The sequence below is a fragment of the Oncorhynchus kisutch genome, linkage group LG7 (assembly GCF_002021735.2).
Source record: "Oncorhynchus kisutch isolate 150728-3 linkage group LG7, Okis_V2, whole genome shotgun sequence".
In the NCBI taxonomy this organism is placed as follows: domain Eukaryota; kingdom Metazoa; phylum Chordata; class Actinopteri; order Salmoniformes; family Salmonidae; genus Oncorhynchus; species Oncorhynchus kisutch.
The window spans coordinates 35,882,377-35,909,276 of NC_034180.2; the positions used below are offsets into that span (position 1 = coordinate 35,882,377).

The 26,900-nt window shown below is 41.5% G+C and overlaps 1 protein-coding gene across 1 annotated transcript in view; it reads right to left on the reverse strand.

The window, feature by feature from the left end:
* Positions 1 to 700: 700 nt before the first annotated feature.
* LOC109894551 (coiled-coil domain-containing protein 9B) overlaps positions 701 to 26,900 on the reverse strand; it is a 51,735-nt gene continuing 25,535 nt past the window's right edge. Inside the window, exons 7-14 of the mRNA XM_020488122.2 lie at positions 8,966 to 9,150; positions 6,960 to 7,009; positions 6,787 to 6,837; positions 6,565 to 6,661; positions 5,316 to 5,349; positions 4,482 to 5,178; positions 4,056 to 4,138; positions 701 to 3,442 (exon numbers count right to left, since the gene is read on the reverse strand). Coding sequence (XP_020343711.1) covers positions 3,416 to 3,442; positions 4,056 to 4,138; positions 4,482 to 5,178; positions 5,316 to 5,349; positions 6,565 to 6,661; positions 6,787 to 6,837; positions 6,960 to 7,009; positions 8,966 to 9,150 — 1,224 coding nt within the window. The 3' untranslated portion in view covers positions 701 to 3,415. The remainder of the gene's footprint in view (positions 3,443 to 4,055; positions 4,139 to 4,481; positions 5,179 to 5,315; positions 5,350 to 6,564; positions 6,662 to 6,786; positions 6,838 to 6,959; positions 7,010 to 8,965; positions 9,151 to 26,900) is intronic.

Genomic DNA, 26,900 nt, shown 5'->3' on the forward strand with positions numbered 1-26,900 from the left:
TTGGGTGATGCACACGGATGTCGAAAGGAGCAGTAATGTCAGACAATAACTTCTCAATTTTCAAGAGGCCTTAGACAAGGCTTTGGTGATAACATAAATATCAAGCGAACCTTGAATAAATACATTTACCAAACAAACTGCAACCATTGTGTATAAGCAAACAGTCACGGAACAGGGAAGTATGTTCTGTACTAGTCACATGGTTGAAGTCAATTCCACTACTTCTCATAAAAAATATCCCTATGTTCAACTCTTTCCATTTCTCCCTCTCACAGGATAAATTTGATCTGTTCAACTACAATGCATTGAGGAAATTCTCCTTTCTCCCAACAAATGACTTCAGTTCTGTTAGCTCTCAAATCCAGCTATTCTTTTTCACAGCTCCAAAAGTCATTTCAATTACAAATGAAATGACCTCAACCTGTTCCTGTTACTTGTCACCTGGTTATGGCAATGCACATTTAATGCCAGTGTTATAATGCTTGAGGAAAGCCAGTCCTACTGAAAGTAAAATTGCTTTGGCAGGTCAGAAGATAACATCTTCAGTTAACTGCCACAGTTCCCTCTCCAACCTGTGCTGTACACTGAATTGCCTAAATAAGTGCTCTAAAAAGAACAAAGTAAGTGCTTCATTAACACAATATTTATTATATGCTAAGGCTCTTTGTCAAATGATGTTGTCAGACTATTAAAGTATAACGAAACAAAGGGGTACAAATAAATTGCCTTTCCCTCCTTAAAATAAAACAATCCAGCTGCTAATGCATGTCAACAAGGGTTTATTCTCCAGCAAATTATATTTGACAATCAGTAGTCCAAAGGAGAGAATAAATAAATAAAATCAATAATGAGTTAGTTAATACCACAACATTTCAAAATGAAAAGTCAAAGGGTTCCCCGAAAACATTTGAATAAATATGAAACAATTGTAACTATATTTGATCTTTTTAGCATATGAAAACCATAACTATTGAATTTTATATTACAAAGTAATCATTCCCACACTAAAATAATGCACTTGAATGTACTTTTACTTCATGTAACTAGTTTCACCAAACCAAGCTGTAAACTACCATATGAATGAGCGATCAGATCTCAGTCGTTAAGTGCAATGGTCAGAGCTTCCTAATTAGAAAAGTTACATACAGTACCAGTCAAAGGATTTAGAACACCTACTCATTCAAGGTTTTTCTGTATTTTGACTATTTTCTACATTGCAGAATAATAGTGATTACATCAAAACTATGAAATAACACATATGGAATCATGTAGTAACCAAAAGTGTTTAACCAATCAAAATCTATTTTAGATTTTAGATTCTTGAAAGTAGCCACCCTTTTCCTTGATGACAACATTGCACACTCTTGGCATTCTCTCAACCAGCTTCATAAGGAATGATTTTCCAACAGTCTTGAAGGAGTTCCCACATATGCTGAGCACTTGTTGGCTGCTTTTCCTTCACTCTGCGGTCCAACTCATCCCAAACCATCTCAACTGGGTTGAGGTCGGGTGAGTCTGATGCAGCACTACATCAGTCTCCTTCTTGGTCAAATAGCAATTGCACAGCCTGGAGATGTGTTTTGGCCATTTTGCTGTTGAAAAACAAATGATTGTCCCACTAAGCGCAAACCAGATGGGATGGCATATTACTGCAGAATGCTGTGGAAGCCATGCTGGTTGTGTGCCTTGAATTCTAAATAAAATCACAGACAGTGTCACCAGCAAAGTACACCCACACCACCTCCATGCTTCACAGTGGGAACCACACATGCAGAGATCATCCATTCACCTACTTTGTGACCCACACTGGTTGGAACACAAATCTCAAATTAGGACACATCAGACCAAATGACAGATTTCCACCGGTCTAATGTCCATTGCTCAAGTTCCTGGCCCACGGAAATCCCTTCTTATTGGTGTCCTTTAGTAGTGGTTTCTTTGCAGTAATTTGACCATGAAGGCCTGAGTCACGCAGTCTCTTCTGAACAGTTGATGTTGAGATGTGTCTGTTACATTTATTTGGGCTGCAATCGGAGGTGCAGTTAATAGCAGATTTCTGAGGATGGTAACTCTAATGAACTTATCCCCTGCAGCAGAGGTAACTCTGGGTCTTAATTTCCATGAGAGCCAGTTTCATCATACCGCTTGATGGTTTTCGCGACTGCACTTTAAGAAACGTTCAAAGTTCTTGATATTTTTCAGATTGACTGACCTTCACGTCTTAAAGTAATGATGGACTGTTATTTCTCTTTGCTTATTTGAGCTGTTCTTGACATAATATGGACTTGGTATTTTACCAAATAGGGCTACCGTCTGTATACCACCCCTACCTTGTAACAACCTAACTGAATGGCTCAAACGCATTAAGAAGGAAAGAAATTCCACAAATTAACTTAACAAGGCACACCTGTTAATTGAAATGCATTCCAGGTGACTACCTGATGAAGCTGGTTGAGAGAATGCCAAGAGTGTGCAAAGCTGTCATCAAGGCAAGGTGTGGCTACTTTGAATAATCTCAAATATAAAATATATTTAGATTTATTTAACATGTTTTTGGTTACGACATGACTCCATGTGTTATTTCATAGTTTTGATGTCTTTATTTTATTGTACAATGTAGAAAATAGTAAAAAAAAAACTAGTACTGTAAATAAAGTCAGTGTACAACTATTAGCATATAATGCTAATTATATTTTGTCATTCAACTGCTAAGGCTGGCAAAGGTTAATGGCAGGGCCTGTTCAGGTTAGTCATCCATAGGAACTGAACTAATACAAGCATTGGGACTGGTACCTTGAAATAATACTTCAAATGTAAACAAAAACAGCCATTCAAATAACACACTTAAAGATGGAATCCGCAGTAAGGGGAAACAGCGCCGCTGGCCGCCCCACCACCACCATTGTTACTATTGCTGAGCTGAGGAGCACCGTGCAGTCTGGTAAAAAAAAAAATGCAATACATATTGTGCTCTTCTATCACGCGTGTAATGATGTCAGAGGAGAAAAAACTGTGTTCGTTGTTTGCAGTAACTTCTTTGTTGTTGTAATATCGCAAACGGACGTAGCTGTTTCATCATTAAGGATTCCAACTTTAAGTACTGTATGACATGTCAGTACTCATACCTCATAAAGAATAAAGTGCTTGTAAGCAAAGTATTTTCAAGCAGACAAAAGGCTCAAAATGACTTCACTTGAACATGTATTGTTTCCTTTTCCCACCTTGAGCAGCTAGCATCCTTTCAAAAGAAACCACATTGCGCATGTTAGTCTTAACCTGACCAACTAGACACAGGACATCTACAAAGAGTTATTGGAAGCAAGTGCGGTACTAAAAGGCTCATGGTAAACGCTTGAATTAATTAAGCATGTTGTTGTTCAGTTCTAGAAAATGTCATAGCAACGTCAAAAGTCCTTCAAACAATCTTCCCATTTTCTCTTGCCTATGAAACAAAACAATAAAAAGGGGTTAAACAATGTGGTTTTTAAAAATAGGTGTAAAAGTACATTGTTTTTACTCAAAAGGAAGGCATTTACAGTACTTATATTTACAGTTGGTAATGCATTATCACCCTGCTACAGTGGTTGGTAAAGCATTATCGCCCTGCTACAGTGGTTGGTAAAGCATTATCGCCCTGCTACAGTGGTTGGTAAAGCATTATCGCCCCGCTACAGTGGTTGGTAAAGCATTATCACCCTGCTACAGTGGTTGGTAAAGCATTATCACCCTGCTACAGTGGTTGGTAAAGCATTATCACCCTGCTACAGTGGTTGGTAATGCATTATCACCCTGCTACAGTAGTTCTGAACATGCATTGTCTCTTGTCTATTCCAAATCTACTTAAACACTACAGAAGACCATAGGGAATGCACTCATGCAGCAATCAAAAATCCCAAATTTGCAGTGATGATGAATCATACACTCATCACCTTTTCAATCCATCCACAGTTTATTTCATTCACTCCCTCTCATAGTCCAGACTACAATGCAGATGAGTCATGCACTCATTTCTTTCCATCCATCCAGTTGTTCATATTCTCTCAGTCCATACTGACCTTATCGGTACTGGTGGTGTGGGTTGGGTGAGTCTCTCCTGACTCCAGGCTGAGAACAGACAGACTGGAGTCAATCAGCTCCTCTGTGAAGGGAAGCAAGCATTACTTACATTGCATTATAGTGATAACTATACACTGTACCCATTTCAAATCAAAATGTATTTGTCACGTGCGCCGAATACAACAGGTGTAGACCTTACAGTGAAATGCTTACTTACAGGTTCTAACCAATAGTGCAAAAAAGGTGTTAGGTGAACAATAGGTAAGTAAAGAAATAAAACGACAGTAAAAAGACAGGCTAAATACAGGAGTGAGCCTATAAAAATAGCGAGGCTACATGCAGACACCGGTTACCGGTTGAGGTAGTATGTACATGTAGATATGGATATTTGACAGGGACTAACCACGAACAACACCATTGCCTACCTGTATTGCTCTTGGCATGCTCTAAAGGCTGGACAGAATTATCCTGTGGCGGGGCATCGCTGTGTGAAATGAGAAGAACAGGGCTGACCACACCGTCATGGCCGCTTTCAGCACATTCTGTTTTGGAGGCATCAAGAAACGGAGGGCCCTCCTGACCCTGTCTATGCCCATCAGATGAGCTCTGTGCCTGGACAGCTGCAGCCTGCCGATCCCCCCAGTCCAGGTCATTACCAGCATCCTCCTGGTCGCCCTTGGGGGACTGCTTCTGCTCCTCGAACTTCTGTCCGTTTTTGATGGGGGAGGCAACTTTTAACACGCTGGTGCCCTTGGTTTCTGAGCGGGCAGAGTTCTGGGCTCCAGTAATGGGCTTCTCGTAGGCCCCGGGCCCCTTGATGAGCTCCTCTGAGAAGCGGACCTTCTTCTCTGTAGCTTGAGGGGACGAGGCCTCAGCCTTCCCCTGTTTGGATGTCCCGTCCTCCAGGGGGTCGACTGGGGCCTGAGCCGTCTCGGCCTTGTCCAGGCCAGGACTGACGCTTCCACTCACTTTCTCGGTCTTCACCACATCCAGGGTTAGCGAAGACTCCATTTTGAGGTCACCCTCTTTGACCTCTGGAGTTTCTGCAGTGGAGTCATCCATGTCAGGGTCAGCCAAAGCATCAAGCTCTTCTAAGAATTCCTCCAAACTAGTCTTAGAGGCCTGAAGGAGCAAAAATAAAATTCCATTAGTTATATGATAAAGAAGACAAAGATATCTTTGTTGAGCCCAAGCACAGCCATTTTTCACCAAAGCACAGCTATATCATCAATGCAAAGCATTCAGTTTAAACCTCTCACCTGCAAATCCTCCCCATCCTCGCTGGCATCCCATCTGAAATATTAAAATAATTATTAGAAACATACAGAATGAGTGGTCTATATTCTTCAAAGTATCCTGATAACAAAGTGAGTGCTATGAACACAGAAAATACTCTGCATATTTTGTTATGACATCTGTGCTGTGTGGGGTCAAAGATAGAGAGATATGTAGAGAGTGTGAGTGAGACAAAATAGAGAAGGATGATTGTAGGTACACTTACACACCTGTGTGTTTAATCATGGCTGCCCTCTGTACATCCTGAGAAATGCTCTACAGTCTACACTTAGAAAAAGGGTTCCAAAAGGGTTTTTAGGCTATCCCCATTGGAGAAACCTTTTGTGGCTCCAGAGTGGCGCTGCAGTCTAAGGCACTGTATCGCAGTGCTAGAGGCGTCACTACAGACCCTGGTTAGATTCCAGGCTGTATTACAACCAGCCGTGATTGGGAGTATCATAGGGGGGTGCACAATTGGCCCAGCGTCGTCCGGGTTAGAGTTTGGCCTGTATAGACCGTCATTGTAAATAAGAATTTATTCTTTAACTGACTTGCCTAGTTAAATAAAAAATGGATCTAGGTAAAAACCCTTTTGATTCCAGGTATAGCCCTTTTTGGTTCCAGGTAAAACCCTTTTGGTTTTCATGTAGAAACCTTTGTGGAAAGGGTTTTACATGGAACCCAAAACAGTTCTACATGGAACCAAAAGGGTTTTACCTGGAACCAACAAGCGTTCTTCAAAATGTTATCCTGTGGGGACAGCCGAAGAACCTTTAAGGTTCTAGATATAACTTTTTTTTCTAAGAGGTAAGGCTGGTCTGAGCAGTTCTCTTCACGCTCTGGTCTTTTCCAATTAGCACCAGCAGCAAAACCTAATAACAGGCAACTGAGGCAAGAGACCACTCTGCCTGGACATACCTGACTGCTCTTCCCCCTGGTCAGCTCAATCTCACAGAGGACCGCACAGCCACCAATACCTGCCTCTCAAGCACCGCTAACAGAACCTAAAAGTAGTCTAGCCTCACCAATGGCTTCAGAGCAAAAAGTTGGAACAGTGGGCTTTTTGAAATAAAACAGAAGAATGCACAAGTGAATTAGCTGTTTTTGGTCATTTGACACGTTGTGCTCTTTAGAGTAAGCCCCAGTGTGTTTTGCATACAGCAAGGCTAGGTGTGTGGTTTCCTTACATCAACACAGGCTGTTATGATTAAATCTGCTGTTAGTGCAACTCACCTTCTGGCCCTCCCAGTCAGCCGGTCCTTGCCCTTGGCTTTACTGCTGACCACTGGAACATTTTTACCCCGCTTGTCTTTGCCCCACAGCTGCTGACCTGGAGATGAAAACAAGCAAAGCTAAGAGAAACAGCAGAATAGTTCTCCATCATTGGCTGATTGGTTGCTTGTACTGAGGATTTAAATTATTCAGCTGTACACAGTATAAAGCATTCAAACTCACCCAGTGGATCAGCATTTGATTTGGGGTGACCTCTCTTTGCATTTCTTCCTCCTGGAAATCAAACAACTTCAACAATTATTGGGTATCACTGGAAATAAGACATACTTGATTATGGTCTGACTATTCCTCAGTGTTTGAGTTGAAAATAATTTACTACAGAGTGAATTTCTCACCTCTGGCTGTAGGCCCCCTTTCTCTCTCCCTAGGAGATTTATCTGAAAACCTAAAGAGACATTTAGTTTACAGTGAAATAATTAAAACCTAATACACAGCTGGGATGTTCCATTAACAGATGAACTACCAGATAACGAGGCCATGGTTTTGGTGTTAAAGTAAACAGACAAAATCTTACCTACCAGGGTTAATGAAGGGTCCAATGCATTTGGTTGGACATTTCTCAAGTATCTGTGTTGTTCCACTAACCTAACAATTTACATTCCATTACTTTCAGTCAACAGCCATTTTCATTTCCAAGTAATCATTACATGCTGAGCTCAGAGCTAGAATGAGACATTGTACAGAGATGACTGTGGTATCTTGAGGTCATGTAGCTACAGATTTGAAATGCTCTCAATCAATGAGAGAAGATTTGAAATGGACAAGACGGCTGCTTACACATTGTTGGATTACTTAATGGAGCAAAAAATATATTTATTTTAATAAACGGTGCATTTTATAACTTCAAACAAACCACCTGCAACTGGACAAACATTTTAGAAGATTCATGTTTGGCCGAGTCGAGAATGAAGATAGTATCGCCAAGGTTGGATGAAAATTCTCTGCTCTACGCCAAACAGTAACTTTCCTGTAACGGCTAATGGAGAATCACGTTACAAATCTGTAGCTAGAGGTCACGATCCTACACTCCTCATTCATTGACAACATCTAAACTGCTGAATCAAAAATATTTTTCCTACTCTAGTTAGTCTGAGGCCTTTTTTAAACCATGCCACAAAAGGAAAGGCATCCCAGCCCCAGCTAAAAGTATCTTATTATCTTGTCTCTTTAAAGTTTGATGCTTCTTTCTTCTAAACAGAACATTTATTTATCCAGCCACTGTAATGCTCACAGCACATCTGTTGTGTTTGAACAAGGAACAGAAAGAGGGGTGTTCATATATTTAGCTCCTAAGCAGTAAGGACGCCACTGTGTGAAAGGACAGCGGCTCCATACATAGTAAAATACTGGGTTCCAAATTCAAATCATGTAACCTATATATAAGCAGATGTTTTCATTCCGTGGCGCTCAAGGCCTAAAACTGGCCTACTTTTATCCTTTCTCCATGGTTCCAAAACATTGCATGTCAGCTTGTTACAAACTTCTTCTAGTGAAAGTGTCCAATGTCTAGCATAGCTGACAAAGGGAGAGGGTGGTAAGAGTACTAGGGAGAGGGTAGTTAGATGATAGGATAAATATCATTTCAAGATTTATCAAAGCCATTTTCTGAGAACGGCTCATAAACAGAGGTGATCCAATAAGGACGATACCTCAGAAGAGAACAAACACATTTTTGCCAGGTCATTCCGTCTCCCTCTCTAATAGCGTTATTTGCCAGTCTCCATCCAACATCATTACATTTGCTGTGACTTGTTATTTATGTCTTGTGACTTGATTGGATTAAGTCTTGTGACCGTGTGAAATCAGTATCATGGGATAGGGCATGGTCCAAAATGTGGATCGCGTGAATACCTCCAACAACGGAAATCTTCCACCAGAGTAAATTAGCAGTCTGAAAGTACCTAGTTTGTACCACTATCTTTTCTCTGCAGACACCATTCTGCGCTTCTTTAGAAAATTCAATGCAACCATTTCTAAGTTTAGAAGTACAGAAGATAGAAAGACTGAGATACATCATTGTTCAATAGAGGAAGTAATAGAGAAGGTAATCTGCTTGATGAGTGAATGAGTTAATGTTTTAGTTAAGTTACAATGACAAGAGAATGGCCTATTTTGCATGGTAAGAGATGAGATGGGTGGTAGTTAGCTGTAGTTGTTGTGAGAACCAGACGAACACATACAGAAGAGTACTCATTTTTTAATTGTAACATTAATTTATAATCAAAATGGAATTTGAGCACTCAGACATGCATCAAGCAAACATAATAGCCAAACTGAAATGATTGACAGAGGAAACTAAAGTGAAGAAGTGCAAAGCAGCGAGGGATGGGAGTGAGCTTACATATTCTCTGTTTTGTCCATGTCCCATGCCCGCCTCCACTGGCCCTTGGCATTTTTGTGGCGCGCCAAGCGTTCACGGTCGATCTGCTCACGCTCCATCTTCCAGCACAAGTACTCCTGCTGCTCCACTTTAGACGTGGGGATGGTGAGGTCTGTGTCGCCCGCTGGGTCTAGCCTCTCAGACTCCTGCAAGGAGAACACAAGTACCAGTCATAGCTTAGTGCCAGTGGTGAAAACTGCAAAAGGCCTACCATGGTCAGATATCCAATCTGTACTTCGGCTGTGAGAGTAAGCTTTCTTCAAACACTTTGTGTGAGACAGTGGCAATACAGGTCAAAATAACAGCCTTATATAATAATTGGCCTTGGGTTGGTGAAGCCTCTGGGCAGTCCAGAAGATCAGAGGAACAGCAGGGGTCTGAGGGAGAACTGAACAAATGCTCTTAGTTCATACATAAAAAAAAGAGGTCATATCTGTAGATTGGATGGGCTTTCATCACATCATTGTGACTAGTCACCCGGGGTCCTAGAGTGCTACACTGTCTGAAGGCTTTCATCCAAGTTATCCTCTTGTTTCACTCATTAATATACTTCAAATTGAGAATCACCCTACCTGACCAGTGTTGGTAGTGGACATACAGTGTGATGAGGTCTTCATGGGTCTAAAATGTTGGACCTGTTCCAAAATTGACCTGGGGCTTTCCCACCCGGACCCAATATGCATAAACATGTTTTACACACACACACACACACACACACACACACACACACACACACACACACACACTTTATTAACTGGAACTGATACAGCGTGAGAGGGAGAGAGGTGATGCTCTAGCAGGCGAGGGAGGAGCTGTACTGTGAGCAAATGACACAGAGGTAGAGACGAGGGACAGAAACCAACCAAGCTGACTCGCGTTATAGTTGACTAACAGAGGCCATAGCTAGGCTATTATCAAATATGATTACACAGTACCTGTCTTGACTGCATCAAAACTAGCTAATGTCAGCTAGCTAGGTTAATTGAGGCTGCAGTGCATGCGCTTTCTCATCCTAAAGTTACAAATAACAACAACTCCGTTCAGAATATAAAGTAGCAGCCTGCCTACCTGTGTGCTCTCAGCTTTGAATTCCATTATTTTTATTCCATTTCCATTGATTAGATATCTCCTAACTTTTGCCACCATGGAGGCTCTATGACTTTAGCCTGTTGTCTCATTCAGATCTGAACAGGCCCTTCCGGACAAGTCAGTTAAAATTACACATACCCAAGACCACTGACAATCATATCAGATCCGACCCAGACTCATGAAATTATTTCGAATTCTGGATCTGGACCCGTTCTGGTCTCGGATCAGGTCTTGGGTATTCTGGTACAGGTGGATCCATGAAGACTTCTTGTGTGATGATACTAGCGGTAACGTAGTGTGATGATACTAGCGGTAACGTAGCGTGATGATACTAGTGGTAAGGCTTCCATGGCTGGCCAAACTAAACTGCTACTAATATGAGCTCTAAGAAATGCCCTTCACAACATTCTCAGGGACGTTGATGGATGTGCTTGTCACATGGCCCCAAAGATGCATCTCAAATATCGATAAACTCCTGTCTTTCTGGAGACTAGATGCTTGGCAACAGCTGGGTAAGGAAAAAGGCTGGAGCGTGTCATTGCTGAGAGTGTGTGCACTGTGCAGGTGAGGGGTGTGTCTCCTGAGAGTGTGTTGCTACAGACAAAATAACTTACACTGCTCCAGAATCCAATGCTTTACACCACTCCAGCCGATGCTTGGCATTGCGCATGGTGATCTTAGGCTTGTGTGTGGCTGCTCGACCATGGAAACCCATTTCATGAGGCCCCTGACAAACAGTTATTGTGCTGACGTTGCTTCCAGGGGCAGTTTGGAACAAGATAATCAGTGTTGCAACCGAGGTCAGACGATTTTTACACTGTGCGCTTCAGCACTCGGCAGTTCAGATCTGTGAGCTTGTGTGGCCTACCACTTAGCGGCTGTTGCTCCTAGACGTTTCCACTTCAAGATAACAGCACTTATAGTTGACCAGGCCAGCTCTAGCAGGGCAGAAATTTGACTACGGACTTGTTGGAAAGGTGGCATCCTATGACGGTGTAACGTTGAAAGTCACTGAGCTCTTCAGTACGGGCCATTCTACTGCCAATGTTTGTCTGTGGAGATTGCATGGCTGTGTGCTTATTTTATACACCTGTCAGCATCAGGTGTGGCTAAAATATCCAAATCCACTCATTTGAAGGGGTGTCCACAAATGTTTGGCCATGTAGTGTAGATACTACTCTACAAACAAGGAGAAGCGATGTGTGGTTCCATTCATGTTCTTTCTGTGAAGGGTTTTTACGACTGGACAGGAGCAGTCAGGAGACAAGAATAATGGAGACCGACAGACGAAAACCACTGATTGGGCACAGAGGGATAAACTAGGGACAGGCAGAAAGATGTTTTCCTCCACGGTGTGGACCAATCAGAGACAGGTAAACATGTGGCTCTCCTGCAGGCAGTATCGGGAACGTGGCATCCGTGATCATCTCTCGGTTTGCTTCTCATCGCTCTTCTTTGTCTATTCTTCCCCGGTCCTGGGGGATGCAGGGGCCACAGGGGACGACAAGTCTCACATGTTCTAACAGGCCTGCTCCCGCCGGCTCCGTCAAGCACACCACTAGTTAGCATTTTAAATTTCCTGCCTCTGCTGGGGCTCCCTCCCAGGGTTACAGGGGTTCAGGGAGGAGCAGCAGACTGGCCAACAGAAAAAAAAAACTGGGTCATATTCATTAGGGCATTGTAGCAAAACATTTTTTCAACAGAAAATGAAAACAAGACTGATTGGACTTAAGTTCAATAGGTTTTATATTTATTATTCTATTTGGTGTCCATTGAATACCCTGGGCTCCGTCGTCTTGAACTGTATGACCATACTTATTCCGAAGCGGTGTTGGATACCTCCCAAAACAGAACAACTTCATATCTAGGCTATATCAGATCATAACTGCTAACATAGCTCTGATCATGTTCTTCTTATGCAACTCTGGCATCCAAAAACCAGCCACGATGGAAGAGGTTGCGTAACTCATAGCATTCTCCACAGCCGGGCTGAGAACACACCAACGTAGTATACCCGAGTGGGACATGAACAGCATCACTTGTCATGTGGCTCCTTCCTTGCGGGTAGGAGCGTTGGGCCAGTAACCGAAAGGTTGCTTGGTCGAATCCCCCTGAGCCGACAAGGTAAATATTTGTCATTCTGCCCCTGAGCAAGGCAGTTAACCCCCAAGAACAATTACTCCCCGGGCACCAATGATGTCGATTAAGGGAGCCCCCCGCACCTCTCGGATTCAGAGGGGTTGGGTTAAATGCAGAAGACACATTTCAGCTGAATGCATTCAGTTGTACAACTGACTACGTATCTCCCTTTCCTCTGAAGGCTCTGTTCCCTCCCTACCTGCCTCCTGCTTCTGGGTGTTTATCACACTCCTGATCTGTTACCCTACCTGCCCTGCTCCTACCCTATATTTGACTGGCAACACTAACAGACCAAGAGCACAGGTGGCACATGGGGACAACTTACCAGAGGGGGGTGTAAGGGAGGGGGCAATACTTTTGTTTTGGGAAAGATGCAGTCTTCTTCAACTCCAAAGACCGGGAGTGTTGGAATCTGTTTCTATATGTCCTTGGTTATGCAAATGTGTTTATTAGATGACATTGTTCATTAAGAATATAATATTGCATTTCTATATACATATATGGTGTTCACATTTATTTGGTTATGTGGCCTCTTATTATGGTCCTATAATTTGAATTAAAATATGGCAATTATGCCCTCTAGGCTCAATCAGTTGGAAGTACGGGTGGGCTTTCCCAGATAGGTGCATATTGGGTATAAGGAGGGGAAGTAAGTGCCTACTAGTTATGGAAAATGTTTGTGATACTGGGATGGCATACATTTTCTGAACCACATACATTTTTACCCTGATCTTTCTTGTTTACCTGGAATATTGAAACCTTTGTTTGCCTTGCATTTAACATTTTGGATTCTACAAATAAAACGTCAAGTTTGATTCATCATGCCATCGATTTCATTTGGATTCTTGGGTTTTCTAAAACGGATTTTGGATGTACGTCTCAAACGTGGAACTAGTTTTCCCACGGCTATTCAAAAGCCACCACATTTAAGTTAAAATGTCATGGATTTAGTAGAGTTCCACACTTTATAGATTTATCAAGTCACCTGGAGCAAATCAGCGATGGCAACCAAAGAAACCGTGAGTACAGTACAGGTATAATGTTCAAGTTAAGTCACTTCTTTGTGATGTTGGTTTGGAAACATTGTCACAAGCTATTCAACTGTAAATGAACCATCCGTGCGATGGGAAGCTGTTGAGTGCTATTGGAAATGCACTGTTGATATTGAAGTGTGGAACTGAAAATTGAGAATGGAAATGGCAGGCACCCATTCTGAAGCTCTGGTGGAGAAAAAGTTGGAAAGGTGGATGGGAGCTCGACTAACAAAGAAAAAGAATGCAATTCAAGCATTGATGGATGGAGGCGAAAATGATGACGTTGTCAGTAGTAACGTTAATGTGTTCAATGGTTAATTGGCTGAGTTTATGGAACTGTATGTGGCTGTGCATAATATATTGTCTGAAGAGGAAAGAGTCTGATCATGCTGATTGGTAGGAACAAAAATTATTGCTTTTCAAAGGAGTTTCTAGATCAAGTGGTGTTTTGGTTGCATGGTAAAGGGAAAAAGGATTCACACCTGCTAAGTGTCATTGGTTCAGATGGATGCACTTTCTGATACAACAGAGACACTTTCAAGTCGAAAAATTATTCAGAATTGCAAAGTGCCATTGGTCCACATGACAGTGGATCTGCTTTATCAAAAAAGTCACATGCATCCAGCACAAGGTCAAGTGATCCGGTGCTAGAATGAAAGCACAGTCTGAGAATGCTGCTTTGAAAGCTAAAGAGGCAGTTGTGGAAAATAATGTCCTTGATACATTATTTTGTGCCAAAATGCAAGTCTAAGAGGAATGTGAAAAATCCTATTGCACAGGCAAGGAAAAGTTCAATTGATGACAAAAGAAACTGGAATGAACGTGACCACCGCATCTGAAGCATTAATGCAAATTATGGCACAAAACCCTGCACCAACACCTAAAACACAGGGTTGGTGGCGCTGAGGAGGGCACGCGTTTTGCCGATTCCTGCTCAACTTTATGGCTATTTGAGTTCATTATTACTTTGTTTGCTCAGAATGTTTGTAATAATTTCCTAATACCGACAAACACTTCTGGATCATGAATCGGAAGCTACACACTTATGGCTTAGTCTCGCAGATCTGGAATAGTAGTTTCGCTACTTTGTTCCACGCACAGCGGGCTTACCTGTTCCCCCTGGCCGAGATGACCTAAAGCAAAGCATGCAACGAAGAGGAAGGAAAGCGAGGCTGAAAAGACGGGCTACATGGCCTACTTTTCCTAGTATCCTGATGGCTAATGTCCAATTGCTGGAATTGTATTACTTTGAACTGAGCAAGGCTTCAATCGCAGCAGGATATCAGAGAATGCTGTGTCTGTATTTACTGAGACGTGCCTTACGGATAATACACTCGTCTGCCAGACAGCTTCACCATATTCCGAATGGTTCGAACAGCGGCTTCTGGGAAGACTCGGGGGGTTGGGGGATGTTTCCTCAAACAATTTCTGGTGTACCGAAGTTGAAAACATTGCAAGCTCCTGTTCACCTGACCTGGAGTTTCTGACGATAAAAATGCCAACCCCACTATATGCAGAGGGAATTCACATCTGTTATTATCACAGTTGTGTACATACCGCCACAAGCAAACACCAATGGTGGCACTCAGTGTATTGTACAAGAATATTAGAAGAATCCTCTCAACCAGAAGCAGTCTAAGACATGTATCCTGCCCCACAAGAGGATCCGGCGTGCTTGACCATGTATACACAAACATTTGTGACACGTACAAATCCACCCCCCGGTCCCACTTCAGCCAATCAGATCACCTCTCTCTGTTCCTATTCTCCACCAACAAGCACCAACTCAGACAGTAGTGAGGCCCTAGACAGAGGCAGTCTCAATACTGAGGGATTGTTTTGAGAATACGGATTTGGAATATGTGACCCACCACCTGGATTCGGTCCTATGTAACAACATTTTAAATTTTGTTTTGTATATTGTATAAAAAGTAGAGACTCATGGCTAGAAAATGTTATATTATACACTGCAGTTGAGGAACAATGGGAAAATAATTATGCTTTTAAAGTTGATAAACTTGTAACCCCACTTTTGAGAAAATGGCCCATGAGTGTTTTGGCACACCTACTGGAGAACTCTTCTTTGTTGACAGCCATTCAGCATCGTTCACACCCTGCAAATTGGTCCGATATCTCTTACTCCTCGTCAGAAGAGGACAATTTGCACATTAATATGTAAAACTGAACACTACAAAATAACAACGTGAAGTAACAAACGAAAATCGAAACAGTCCCGTATGGTACAGAAACAGGAAACAATCACCCACAACTCAAAAGTGAAACCAGGCTACCTAAGTATGGTTCTCAATCAGGGACAACGATTGACAGCTGCCTCTAATTGAGAACCATACCAGGCCAAACACAGAAATCCCAAATCATAGAAAAAGGAACATAGACAACCCACCCCACTCACGCCCTGACCATACTAAAACAAAGACATAACAAAAGAACTAAGGTCAGAACGTGACACTTAAGCCTTAACCCCATCCATCTCTTTAAGGATTAACAGTGTCGTAAACAACCAAAGATTTCAAGACTAAAAGTGATGAAAGTAGTAGTAAAAATGCACTTTATTTTGTCCTTAGCCTATATCCACTGCTTAATTTGTAAATCGGTAGGTGCCGGAACAAAAAAGTGAGCGTGAGAGGAAGGTGACTTGGAGAGCTCTGAGGCACCAGAACATCACCTTTATAGTAAAGCATTGTATGCATATTATCACATTTGTATAGTGGTCTAGACTATAGCAGTAGAGCAGAGGGGCTTGCAGAATTTATTTTGTAGCCTAGGGTGTGGGAAAAATTGGTCCTTTTTATAAACGCATTTCATGCAATTCTATGTAATTTTACATGACTGGAGACTTTAGCAGAATCTCTTTTAATACCGCACAAATGATTGAAATGTCAAGCTACTTTGACACTGACAAACTGAGAATTTAAAAAACTACAACCTCGTCTTCAATCCATCAATAGCCTAGGTATGTGTGTGTGGAGGAGACACCCATACTACACAATATGAGGAGGAAATTATAGTCTTAAGCCTAGTCCTAAACTTTCCGGTTTCAATGACTCACCCAATGATGCACAGCTCACTCACCTGCGATGGCCGATGTGCTCATGGCAAAAGTCTCTCGCTCTCGTTTTAGTTTGTAAAAACAATGCGGTTCGCTCAATAGGCCTATTTGTAAGTTGATAAAATAGTTGCATAGCCTACAGACAGATAAGTATTTTTGTTTCAGCAGGGGCCATTTGCTTTCCAACCTGTGCTATCCCAGGATTGTATTTGAAATATTGCAAAAAAGGCCTGTTTTGGCTGCATGCTGTTCACCGACATTTACCACTCTTTCCCAACTGTAGGCAACCTTGTGATTGGGCTACACACAATCCACTGCTAGGCCATTTAAAAAAAAATGTAAAAAGCTATTGATCCCATGTGTCTAAATTATAGGCCTACTGCTGGTGTAGTATTCTGAATTATGTTATTTCTGAACAGACAGCAGTAATTCTTTGGCAAATGTATTTACATTTATCAGGGGTGATACAGCACCACCACATCTATTCACATGACTATGATTCTAGAAAGAAATACATTCAGTACAACTCTGGAGAGATGGTAGTTGCAGGCTCAAGTCTATCAGAGCAGAGCGAGAGAAAGAGCTCATAGAAAGTGAATCTCATTCTGGTTCTGTGAGACATACAGGCATGCTTTTCTCTCACACCACAGTAACTGCTACGAGTTGGTCTCCAGGCTACAATGTTGCTCAAATCATATACCCGGACTTACCCAACCCAAATCAATTCTTAGAATATCAGGCTCAATATCATTCTTAGAATATCATATATGTTTTCACATTAGGCAACGTTTTTTAGGGAGCAGGATAATTACAGAGGTGGAAACTCAAATTAATGTTGGTTGCTTTTATTTGAATTTTTACATTGCAAACAGTGAACATTTATTGGTCATACCACGTGAGGTAACTGAATCTCGCAAATAGGTTCCGGAACGAAACTGAGAACTGCCTATATCCTAAAAAAACAAGCTCCGACTGGGGAAAAATAGATTTGAACTGTCATCCAACTCAGAATTCCAACTCGAGAAACCGGGCTTCTTTCTAGAGCCCCGACTTTTCCGACCTGAAGATCACTGACGTCATGCTTTGACCTCGTATTTTTTCCGAGTTCCCAGTTGTTTTCAATGCATCAATACTACCATGGAGGAAGCTAAAGCTAACAACTAGGTTCAATGTTAGCTAGCTAGCTAACATTAGGCTATATCTAGCAATACAAATGGATTTCTGAGAAACTAAAGTATTACTACACAGATCAAACAAGTAATGTTAGCTAACAACTTTCTTACAAATTAGAAACGTTTAATATCTGAAAATGTAGTGAGACTCTTACTCATATCCATGGATGAACGCTTCTCTCCCTCTCATGGATGCCATGGTTGCCCTTAGTTTGAAGATGTAATCTTGAGTGAGGTATTTTACACAACAGCCTTTGTTGTGTTCTCTTTTTGGACTCTCTCCGGATTTTGGCAATCTTGCTGCTTCCACCGGGCATTCCACCGATTTCAAAACTGTCAACTTCTTCCGTGACAATGACACCGTTTCTTCGCCAACATTGTCATCAAAAGACTCTACAATGTCTGATTCAATGAGAATGTTTTTACCTAAATCAGGGATTTCCTTATTCCTCTGATTCATTTTCAGAGTCCGAGAGTGTCAGCATGGCACGATCATCATCCAACTTTTTCCCACTGATCTATGTTGATAGCGCTACTAACTTCAGGGCAGCATTGTTGAGAGCAGTAGCAAAACGTTCAGTTATTCATGGCATCTTAAAAAAAATCAAAAATAAAAGCTGCAGTAGAAAGGATTATCCACACAAACTGAGCATCTCATGTGATAGACAGAAGCACGCTAAATGGCAGACCAATCTGAGTTCTTCTCTAGGCATGTCCAGCCCACCCATAATCTCAGCCAATCATGGCTAGTGGCTAAACCAACTAGGCTCAAAATGTAACAATTGTATTCGTATTTACAGATGGCATACAAGTTTGTTATTAAGGCACATGAACGTTCACATGTTCCAGAAGGTATTTCTGCAACAAAAAAATAACATTTTGAAAAAAAACAAAAAAGCTTCAAATGCTACTCCTGTGAAATAGTGAGGTGCGACATACGCAGAGCTTATTGAAACGGGTCAAATGCAGTGCATTCAGAAAGTCTGATTCTAAAAATGCATTAAATTAATTGTTTTCCTCGTCAATCTACACACAATACCCCATAATGATAAAGTGAAAACGTGGATTCCTCATCTCGGTTACCTTTTAACAGCTAGGACCACTATTTCTTGACCCGGTATCCCGCTTAACAGACAGGTTGAAGCCTGCTTGACAGAGATGCTAAGCTGTTAGCCATCAAACTAATTAATTTGGTACCAGATGAGTTTTGCAATGGAGCCCTCTTTGTCTGGGGAAATAAACAAACAGTTCCAGTGCTGTAGGAGCTGTATCTACTACGCTTTGTTTCGGGACAAACCGGATCACTCAGAGTTCCAATGCAATTATTTACTTGCCAGGGATTATAGGCTTGAGGTGGCTTTCTTGATCACGCAGGTCGCCAGCCTACGTAAGAAACTGGAGAAAACACAGAGTGGAATGTTTACATTTTATACGCCGGTGGCTGGATGACATTCACGCTTGTTGGATGCATCTCTGCCTTGCTATCCGACTGGTCGATGTTGCCCGGAGCTCCTCCATCTGATAGCGGAGTCGAAGGAGCACAGCAAGAGGAGCAAGGCAATCAATGATGGTCGCATGTCACGAGCCGTGGAATCCAAAGACAGCAGCCTCCCACAAAGCAGTCTACACTCCCAACGAGAGGCCCGGGGCGGATACAAACAATGAATAGTTTAGACGTCCTGTAGCCTGATCTTCTTGCACCTTCGTCGCTGGGGTTGCCGGTGTCTGCGGCCGGAGTGCATACTACTACGATTTCAAAGCCGACGTCGGCAACCTTCCCTCCCTGCTCTGGATCAAGCAGGGCTTCTCCATCTTTTGGAGGACTGCACCAGGAGCCGGGAGCAACGGGTTCAAGTTATCCTGCCTCTCGCCCATCCATAAAGGGTTCTCCAAATCCTGTGAAGCTGGGAGTGGGTGGATTTCCTCGTCATTCTCGCCAGATATGATTTTGGGTAGTTCCCTGGTAAGAAATGTGACCATTCCTGGTGCAAAAACAACGTCCTACCCCGGAGCTCAGGTAAAATACATTACTAAGCTGCTCCCGAATGTACTACGTCAGGACATTGAAATCTATCCTATCCTATCCATGTGGGTTTAAATTACATTATGAAGGGCAGCTCTGAACAGTTGAAACCGGATTTTAAAGAGTCTAGACACTAACAAAATACCCATCATATCTGGCCCTGTGCCGCCTCTGAATTGTGGCATTGAACACTTTAGCAGGATTCTCTCTCTTCACAAATGGCTACGTGATTATTGCAACTCAATGTGTGTAACTTTTGTTGACAATTTCGATAACTTTTGGAAACAAAACACATTTTTTTATAAGGATCTCAATAATTTGGGTTCCTGGACCGTTTCACAGCATTATAAGACTGTGTTGAGACAATGGCTTATCAATGACCCAAGCCCAGCTCAGCTAATCCCTACCATTGTGACGCAGAGTTGTCATAATGCTTCAGCAAATGTACATTACCAGGGGCGTTGGTAGACAGAATGTAAGTAACCTAATTAATGTCTCTCTTAACTGTCCTGAATGCCTCTGCTGATCCTACAGCTGTTGTATGCAGTAATCATGTGCCTATGAACCAGATTTATACTGCTGGCACTGAGCCGGTGTGCCCTATAAGGAAGTTCACTGTTTGCAGTTCACCCTGCACTAACATAAATAACATGAGCGTATCTACTTCTGCTAAGCTTCCCAGTAAAGCAATAAAAATAAGTAAGCATCCTTAGAGGAAAAGTGATCAAAATATCCCAAGTTAACATGTGTAGCTTAAGAAACAAGGTTTATGAAATCAATAATTTGCTAGTAAAAGATGGCATTCATATTCTGACTCTGAAACTCACTTAGATAATACCTTTGATGATACAGTGGTAGCAATACAAGGTTATAACATTTACAGAAAATATATAAATGCCAATGGTGGAGGTGTTGCTGTTTATAAATCAGAACCACATTCCTGTAAAGATTAGATAGGATCTCATGTTAAATACTGCCTCTCCTAAAGCCCATTCTGGTGGGAAGCTGCTATAGACCACCAAGTGTTAACACTCAGTATCTGGATAACATGTGTGAAATGCTTGATAATGTATGTGATATCAGAGTTATCTTTTCTGGATTATTTTAAATATTGACTGGCTTTTATCAAGCTGCCCACTCAAGAAAAAGATTTAAACTGTAACCAGTGCCTGCAACCTGGTTCAGGTTATCAGTCAACCTACCAGGGTAGTTACAAACAGCACAGGGATGAAATCATGAACATGTATTGATCACATCTTTACTAAGGCTGCAGAAATTAGCTTGAGAGCAGAATCCAGATCCATCGGATGTAGTGAGCACAATACAGTAGCCATATCTAGGAAAAAACAGATTTCCAAAGGCTGGGCCTAATATAGAGTATATGAGGTAATACAATAAGTTTTATAGTGATTCCTATGTTATTGATGTAAAGAATATTTGCCAGCAACAAACGCTGACACTACACAGCCAAGTATATATTGTAATTTTGAATTCCTTAAAAGTGAGTGTGTGTCACATTCTGACCTTAGTTCTTTTGTTATGTCTTTGTTTTAGTATGGTCAGGGCGTGAGTTGGGTGGGTTGTCTATGTTCCTTTTTCTATGTTTTGGGATTTCTGTGTTTGGCCTGGTATGGTTCTCAATCAGAGGCAGCTGTCAATCGTTGTCCCTGATTGAGAACCATGCTTAGGTAGCCTGGTTTCACTTTTGAGTTGTGGGTGATTATTTTCCGTGTCAGTGTTTGATCCACACGGAACTGTTTCGGTTTCGTTATTTCACGTTGTCGTTTATTGTTTTGTTCAGTGTTCATTATTCTTATTAAACAATATGGACACTTACCATGCTGCACATTGGTCCTCCGATCCTTCCTACTACTCCTCCTTGTAAGAGGATTTGTGACGTATTCAGCTCGTGCTGCACGTAACTGGTCTGGTAGAGTCTAACCATTTGCAACATCTGGCTTACACCGTATTCTGCTTGGTCTAATGTGAAAGGGGTTTTATGCACACTGGTAAAAGGGTGCGTTCCATGACGCCGACATAATGTCTGTGCTCATGTGGGTGTGGTCACTGACTGGGTAGAACATTTATGAAAAACTATTCTCATTTAGAAGGCTAAAATCACATTTCATCTTATCACAAATAGTTTCATATTTAATCATATAAGTTCCACAACATTTAGATGTAAACCTGACAACTTGGAAATGTACACTTTCAGAGATAGTTATGTTGTTCTATCATCTTTAATGACATCACAAAATCTAAATTAAGATTTGTTATTTAAATACCCACGGACAATTCTAAATGTTTGGATTACAGAAATACTGTTTCATTATCCAATATTGGATGTTACAGTACTATAAAATAATTCTCTGTTGTAAAAGGGATTTTTTTTACTTCCATTTCTGCAGAGTGGGAGAGAAAGTTCCTGCAAGGTATTTAAGACCCTCATAAAATGGCCAACTTCCACCCCCCTCCTCTCTGGTGGGAGAGAGAGGGGCTCTCTCTGATCCTCACCCAGGAGGGAAGGTCATGACACTATCAACCAACGGGGTTTGACAACTTGGATGGAAAATTGAGGATAATAGCGGACGATATTGCCACTCCTATTTGCCATATTTTCAATTTAAGCCTTCTAGAAAGTGTGAACCCCCAGACTTGGAGGGAATCAAAAGTCATTCCGCTACCTAAGAATAGTAAAGCCCCCTTTACTGGCTTAAAGAGCTGACCAATCAGCCTGTTACCAACCCTTAAAGTTGGAAAAAAACGTTTGATCAGATACAATGTTATTTTACAGAAAACAAATTGACAACAGACTTTCAGCACGCTGATTGGGAAGGACATTCAACAAGCACAGGTCACTTACACAAATGACTGATGATTGGTTGAGAGAAATTGATGATACAAATATTGTGGGGGCTGTTATGCTTCAGTGCGACTTTTGACAATCATAGTTTGCTGCTGGAAAAATGTATGTGTTGACTACACCCACTGCTATATTGTGGATAAAGAGTTACCTGTCTAACAGACACAAAGGGTGTTCAACTGAAGCCTCTCCAACATAATCCAGGTAGAATCAGAAATTCCCCAGTGCAGCTCTCTAGACCCATTACTTGTTTCAATCTTTACTAATGACATGCCACAGGCTTTGAGTAAAGACAGTGTGTCTATGTAGGCAGATGACTCAACACTACACATGTCAGCTACTACAGTGACTGAAATGACTGCAACACTTAACTTCTTATGGACAGGTGGGATGGTAGCATCCCACCTCGACAACATCAGGTGAAATTGCAGAGCGCGAAATTCAAACTATAGAATTATAAATATTTAACTTTCATAAAATCACAAGTGTAATACATCAAAATAAAGCTGACCTTCTTGTTAATCACAGCTGCTGTGTCAGATTTAAAAAAGGCTTTATTACTAAAGCACACCATGCGATTATCTGAGGACAGCGCCCCGCATGAAAAAGCATGAAAAACATATTTCAACCAGGCAGGTGCGCCACGAAAGTCAGAAATAGCGATATAATAAATGCCTTACCTTTGATGATCTTCTTCTTTTGGCACTCCAAAAGGTCCCAGACACATCACAAATGGTCCTTTTGTTCGATAATGTCCTTCTTTATATCCATAAAAACTCAGTTTAGTTGGCGTGCTTCAGTCAATAATCCATCCAGTTTCCCTCCATCAAAATGCATACAAAATGAATCCCAAACATTACAAATAAACTTTTCCAAACAAGTCAAACAACGTTTATAATCAAACCTTAGGTACCCTAATACGTAAATAAACTATACAATTTAAGACGGAGAATCGCTATTGTCTTTACCGGAGAAAAATACCAAAGAACGCGCTCTCTTCCAAGCACTTGGAAACACTACAGCCAAGATGGGAGCCACCTAGAAAAACAAACATTTCTGGCTCATTTTTCCATAAACCAGCATGAGACTATTTCTAAAGACTGTTGACATCTAGTGGAAGCCCTAGGAACTGCAATCTGGGAGGATTTCGCCTTGTAATAAAAGTGACAGCCATTGAAAACAGTAGTAGGCTGAATTATTTTTGGAGCGGCAGGGTAGCCTCGTGGTTAGAGCGTTGGACTAGTAACTGGAAGGTTGCAAGTTCAAATCCCCAAGCTGACAACAAATCTGTCGTTCTGCCCCTGAACAGGCAGGTAACCCACTGTTCCTAGGCAGTCATTGAAAATAAGAATTTGTTCCTATTTTGGTAAAATAAATAAATACAATTATCTGGGGGGGGGTGGTTTTTCCTTGGGGTTTCGCATATCCTAGCTTCTGGGCCTGAGTAACAGGCAGTTTACTTTGGGCATGCTTTTCATCCGGGCATGCTTTTCATCCGGACATGAAAATACTGCCCCATACCCAAGAGAGGTTAACAAAGAGTTGCAGTTAGTTTCAGAATGGATGGCAAGGAATACATTTGTCCTAAATATTTCTAAAACTAAAAGCACCGTATTTGGGACAAATCATTGACTAAACTAAATCGTGGAAATTGAGAAAGTTGAGGTGACTAAACTGCTTGGAGAAAAGCTGGATTGTAAACTATCATGGTCAAAACATAATACAACAGTAGCTAAGATGGGGAGAAGTTTGTCCATAATAAAGCACTTCTCTGCCTTCTTAACAGCACTATCAACAAGGCAGGTCTTACAGGATCTGTTCAGTCATGGTCAGGTGCCACAAAAAGGGACTTAGGAAAATTGCTTTTGTCTCAGAACAGGGCAGGACGGCTGGCCCTTGGATGTATACAGAGGGCTAATATTAATAATATGCATGTAAATCTCTCCTGGCTCAAAATGGAGGAGAGATTCACTTCATCACTACTTGAATTTATGAGAGGTATTAACATGTTGAATGCACCGAGCTGTCTATTTGAACTACTGGCGCACAGCTCGGACACCGATACATACCCCACAATACATACCACAGGAGGTCTCTTCACAGTCCCCAAGTCCAGAACATACTATGGAAGGCTCACAGTACTACATAGAGCCATGATTACATTGAACTCTATACCACATCAAGTAACTGATGCAAGTACTAAAATTTGATTTAAAAACAGATTAAAAAAATACCCCTTATGGAACAGCGGGGACTGTGAAGCCACGCAGACATACACACCCACACACGATAACATATGCACGATACACACATAGATTTCTGGTAGTGGTGGAGTAGGGGCCTGTTATGAAATCTGCGAATGAATTATAATGAAAAAACAGTGAAAAAACTGCCTTAATTTTGCTGGACCCCAGGAAGAGTAGTTGGGGATCCATAATACATACAAAACAGGTTTTTAGACATGTTTGAAAATGCATTCAAATAAAAAAACAGATACCTTATGTAAATAAGTATTCAGACACTTTGGTATGAGACCCGAAATAGAGCTCATGTGAGTCCGTTTCCATTGATCATCCTTGAGATGTTTTCACAACTTGACTGGAGTCCACATTCAATTGATTGGACATGATTTGGAAAAGCGCACACACCTGTCTACATGTTTAGTTGAAGTTGGAAGTTTACATACACCTTAGCCAAATACATTTAAACTTAGTTTTTCATCATTCCTGACATTTAATCCTAATAAAAATTCTGTCTTAGGCCAGTTAGTATCACCACTTTATTTTAAGAATGTGAAATGTCAGAATAATAGTAGAGAGTGATTTATTTCAGCTTTTATCACATTGGGTCAGTGGGTCAGAAGTTTACATACACTCAATTAGTATTTTGTAGCATTGCCTTTAAATTGTTTAACTTGGGTCAAACGTTTCGGGTAGCCTTCCACAAGCTTCCCACAATAAGTTGGGTGAATTTTTGCCCATTCCTCCTGACAGAGCTGGTGTAACAGTCTGGTTTGTAGGCCTCCTTTCTCGCACACGCTTTTTCAGTTCTGTCAACAAATTTTCTATAGGATTGCGGGCTTTGTGATGGCCACTCCAATACCTTGACTTTGTTGTCCTTAAGCCATTTTTCCACAACTTTGGAAGTATGCTTGGGGTCATTGTCCATTTGGAAGATCCATTTGCGACCAAGCTTTAACTTCCTGACTGATGTCTTGAGATGTTGCTTCAATATATCCACATAGATTTGCTTGCTCATGATGCCATCTATTTTGTGAAGTGCACCAGTCCCTCCTGCAGCGAAGCACCCCCACAACATGATGCTGCCACCCCCGTGCTTCACGTTTGGGATGGTGTTCTTCGGTTTGCAAGCCTCCCCCTTTTTCCTCCAAACATAACGATGGTCATTATGGCCAAACAGTTCTATTTGTGTTTCATCAGACCAGAGGACATTTCTCGGTTTTGGAGCAGTGGCTTCTTCCTTGCTGAGCAGCCTTTCAGGTTATGTCGATATAGGACTCGTTTTACTGTGGATATAGATACTTTTGTACCTGTTTCCTCAAGCATCTTAAATAGGTCCTTTGCTGTTATTCTGGGATTGATTTGCACTTTTCGCACAAAAGTACGTTCATCTCTAGGAGACAGAACGTGTCTCCTTCCTGAGCGGTATGACGGCTGCGAGGTCCCATGGTGTTTATACTTGCATACTATTGTTTGTACAGATGAACTTGGTACCTTCAGGCATTTGGACATTGCTCCCAAGGATGAACCAGACTGGTGGAGGTCTACAATTTGTTCTGAGGGCTTGGCTGATTTCTTTTAATTTTTCCATGATGTCAAGCAAATAGGCACTGAGGTTGAAGGTAGGCCTTGAAATAAATCCACAGGTACACCTCCAATTGACTCAAATTATGTCAATTAGCCTATCAAAATGATATCATTTTCTGGAATTTTCCTAGCTGTTTAAAGGCACAGTCAACTTAGTGTATGTAAACTTCTGACCCACTGGAATTGTGATACAGTGAATTATAAGTGAAATAATCTGTCTGTAAACAATTGTTGGAAAAATGACTTGTGTCATGCACAAAGTAGATGTCCTAACTGACTTGCCAAAACTATAGTTTGTTAACAAGAAATGTGTGGAGTGGTTGAAAAACGAGTTTTAATGACTCCTAAGTAAGTGTATGTAAACTTCCGACTTCAACTGTATATAAGGTCCCACAGTTGACAGTGCATGCCAGAGCAAAAACTAAGCAATGAAGTCGAAGGAATTGTCAGTAGAGCTCCGATACAAGATTGTTTATACACAGTGCTTCTACATCTGCATTGCTGTTGTTTGGGATTTTCGGCTGGGTTTCTGTATAACATGTTATGACATCTGCTGCTGTATAAATACATGTGATTGATTTGAAATGTGATTGTTTTGAGGCACAGATCTGGGGAAGGGTACCAAAACATTTCTGCAGCATTGAAGGTCCCCAAGAACATAGTGGCTTCCATCATTCTT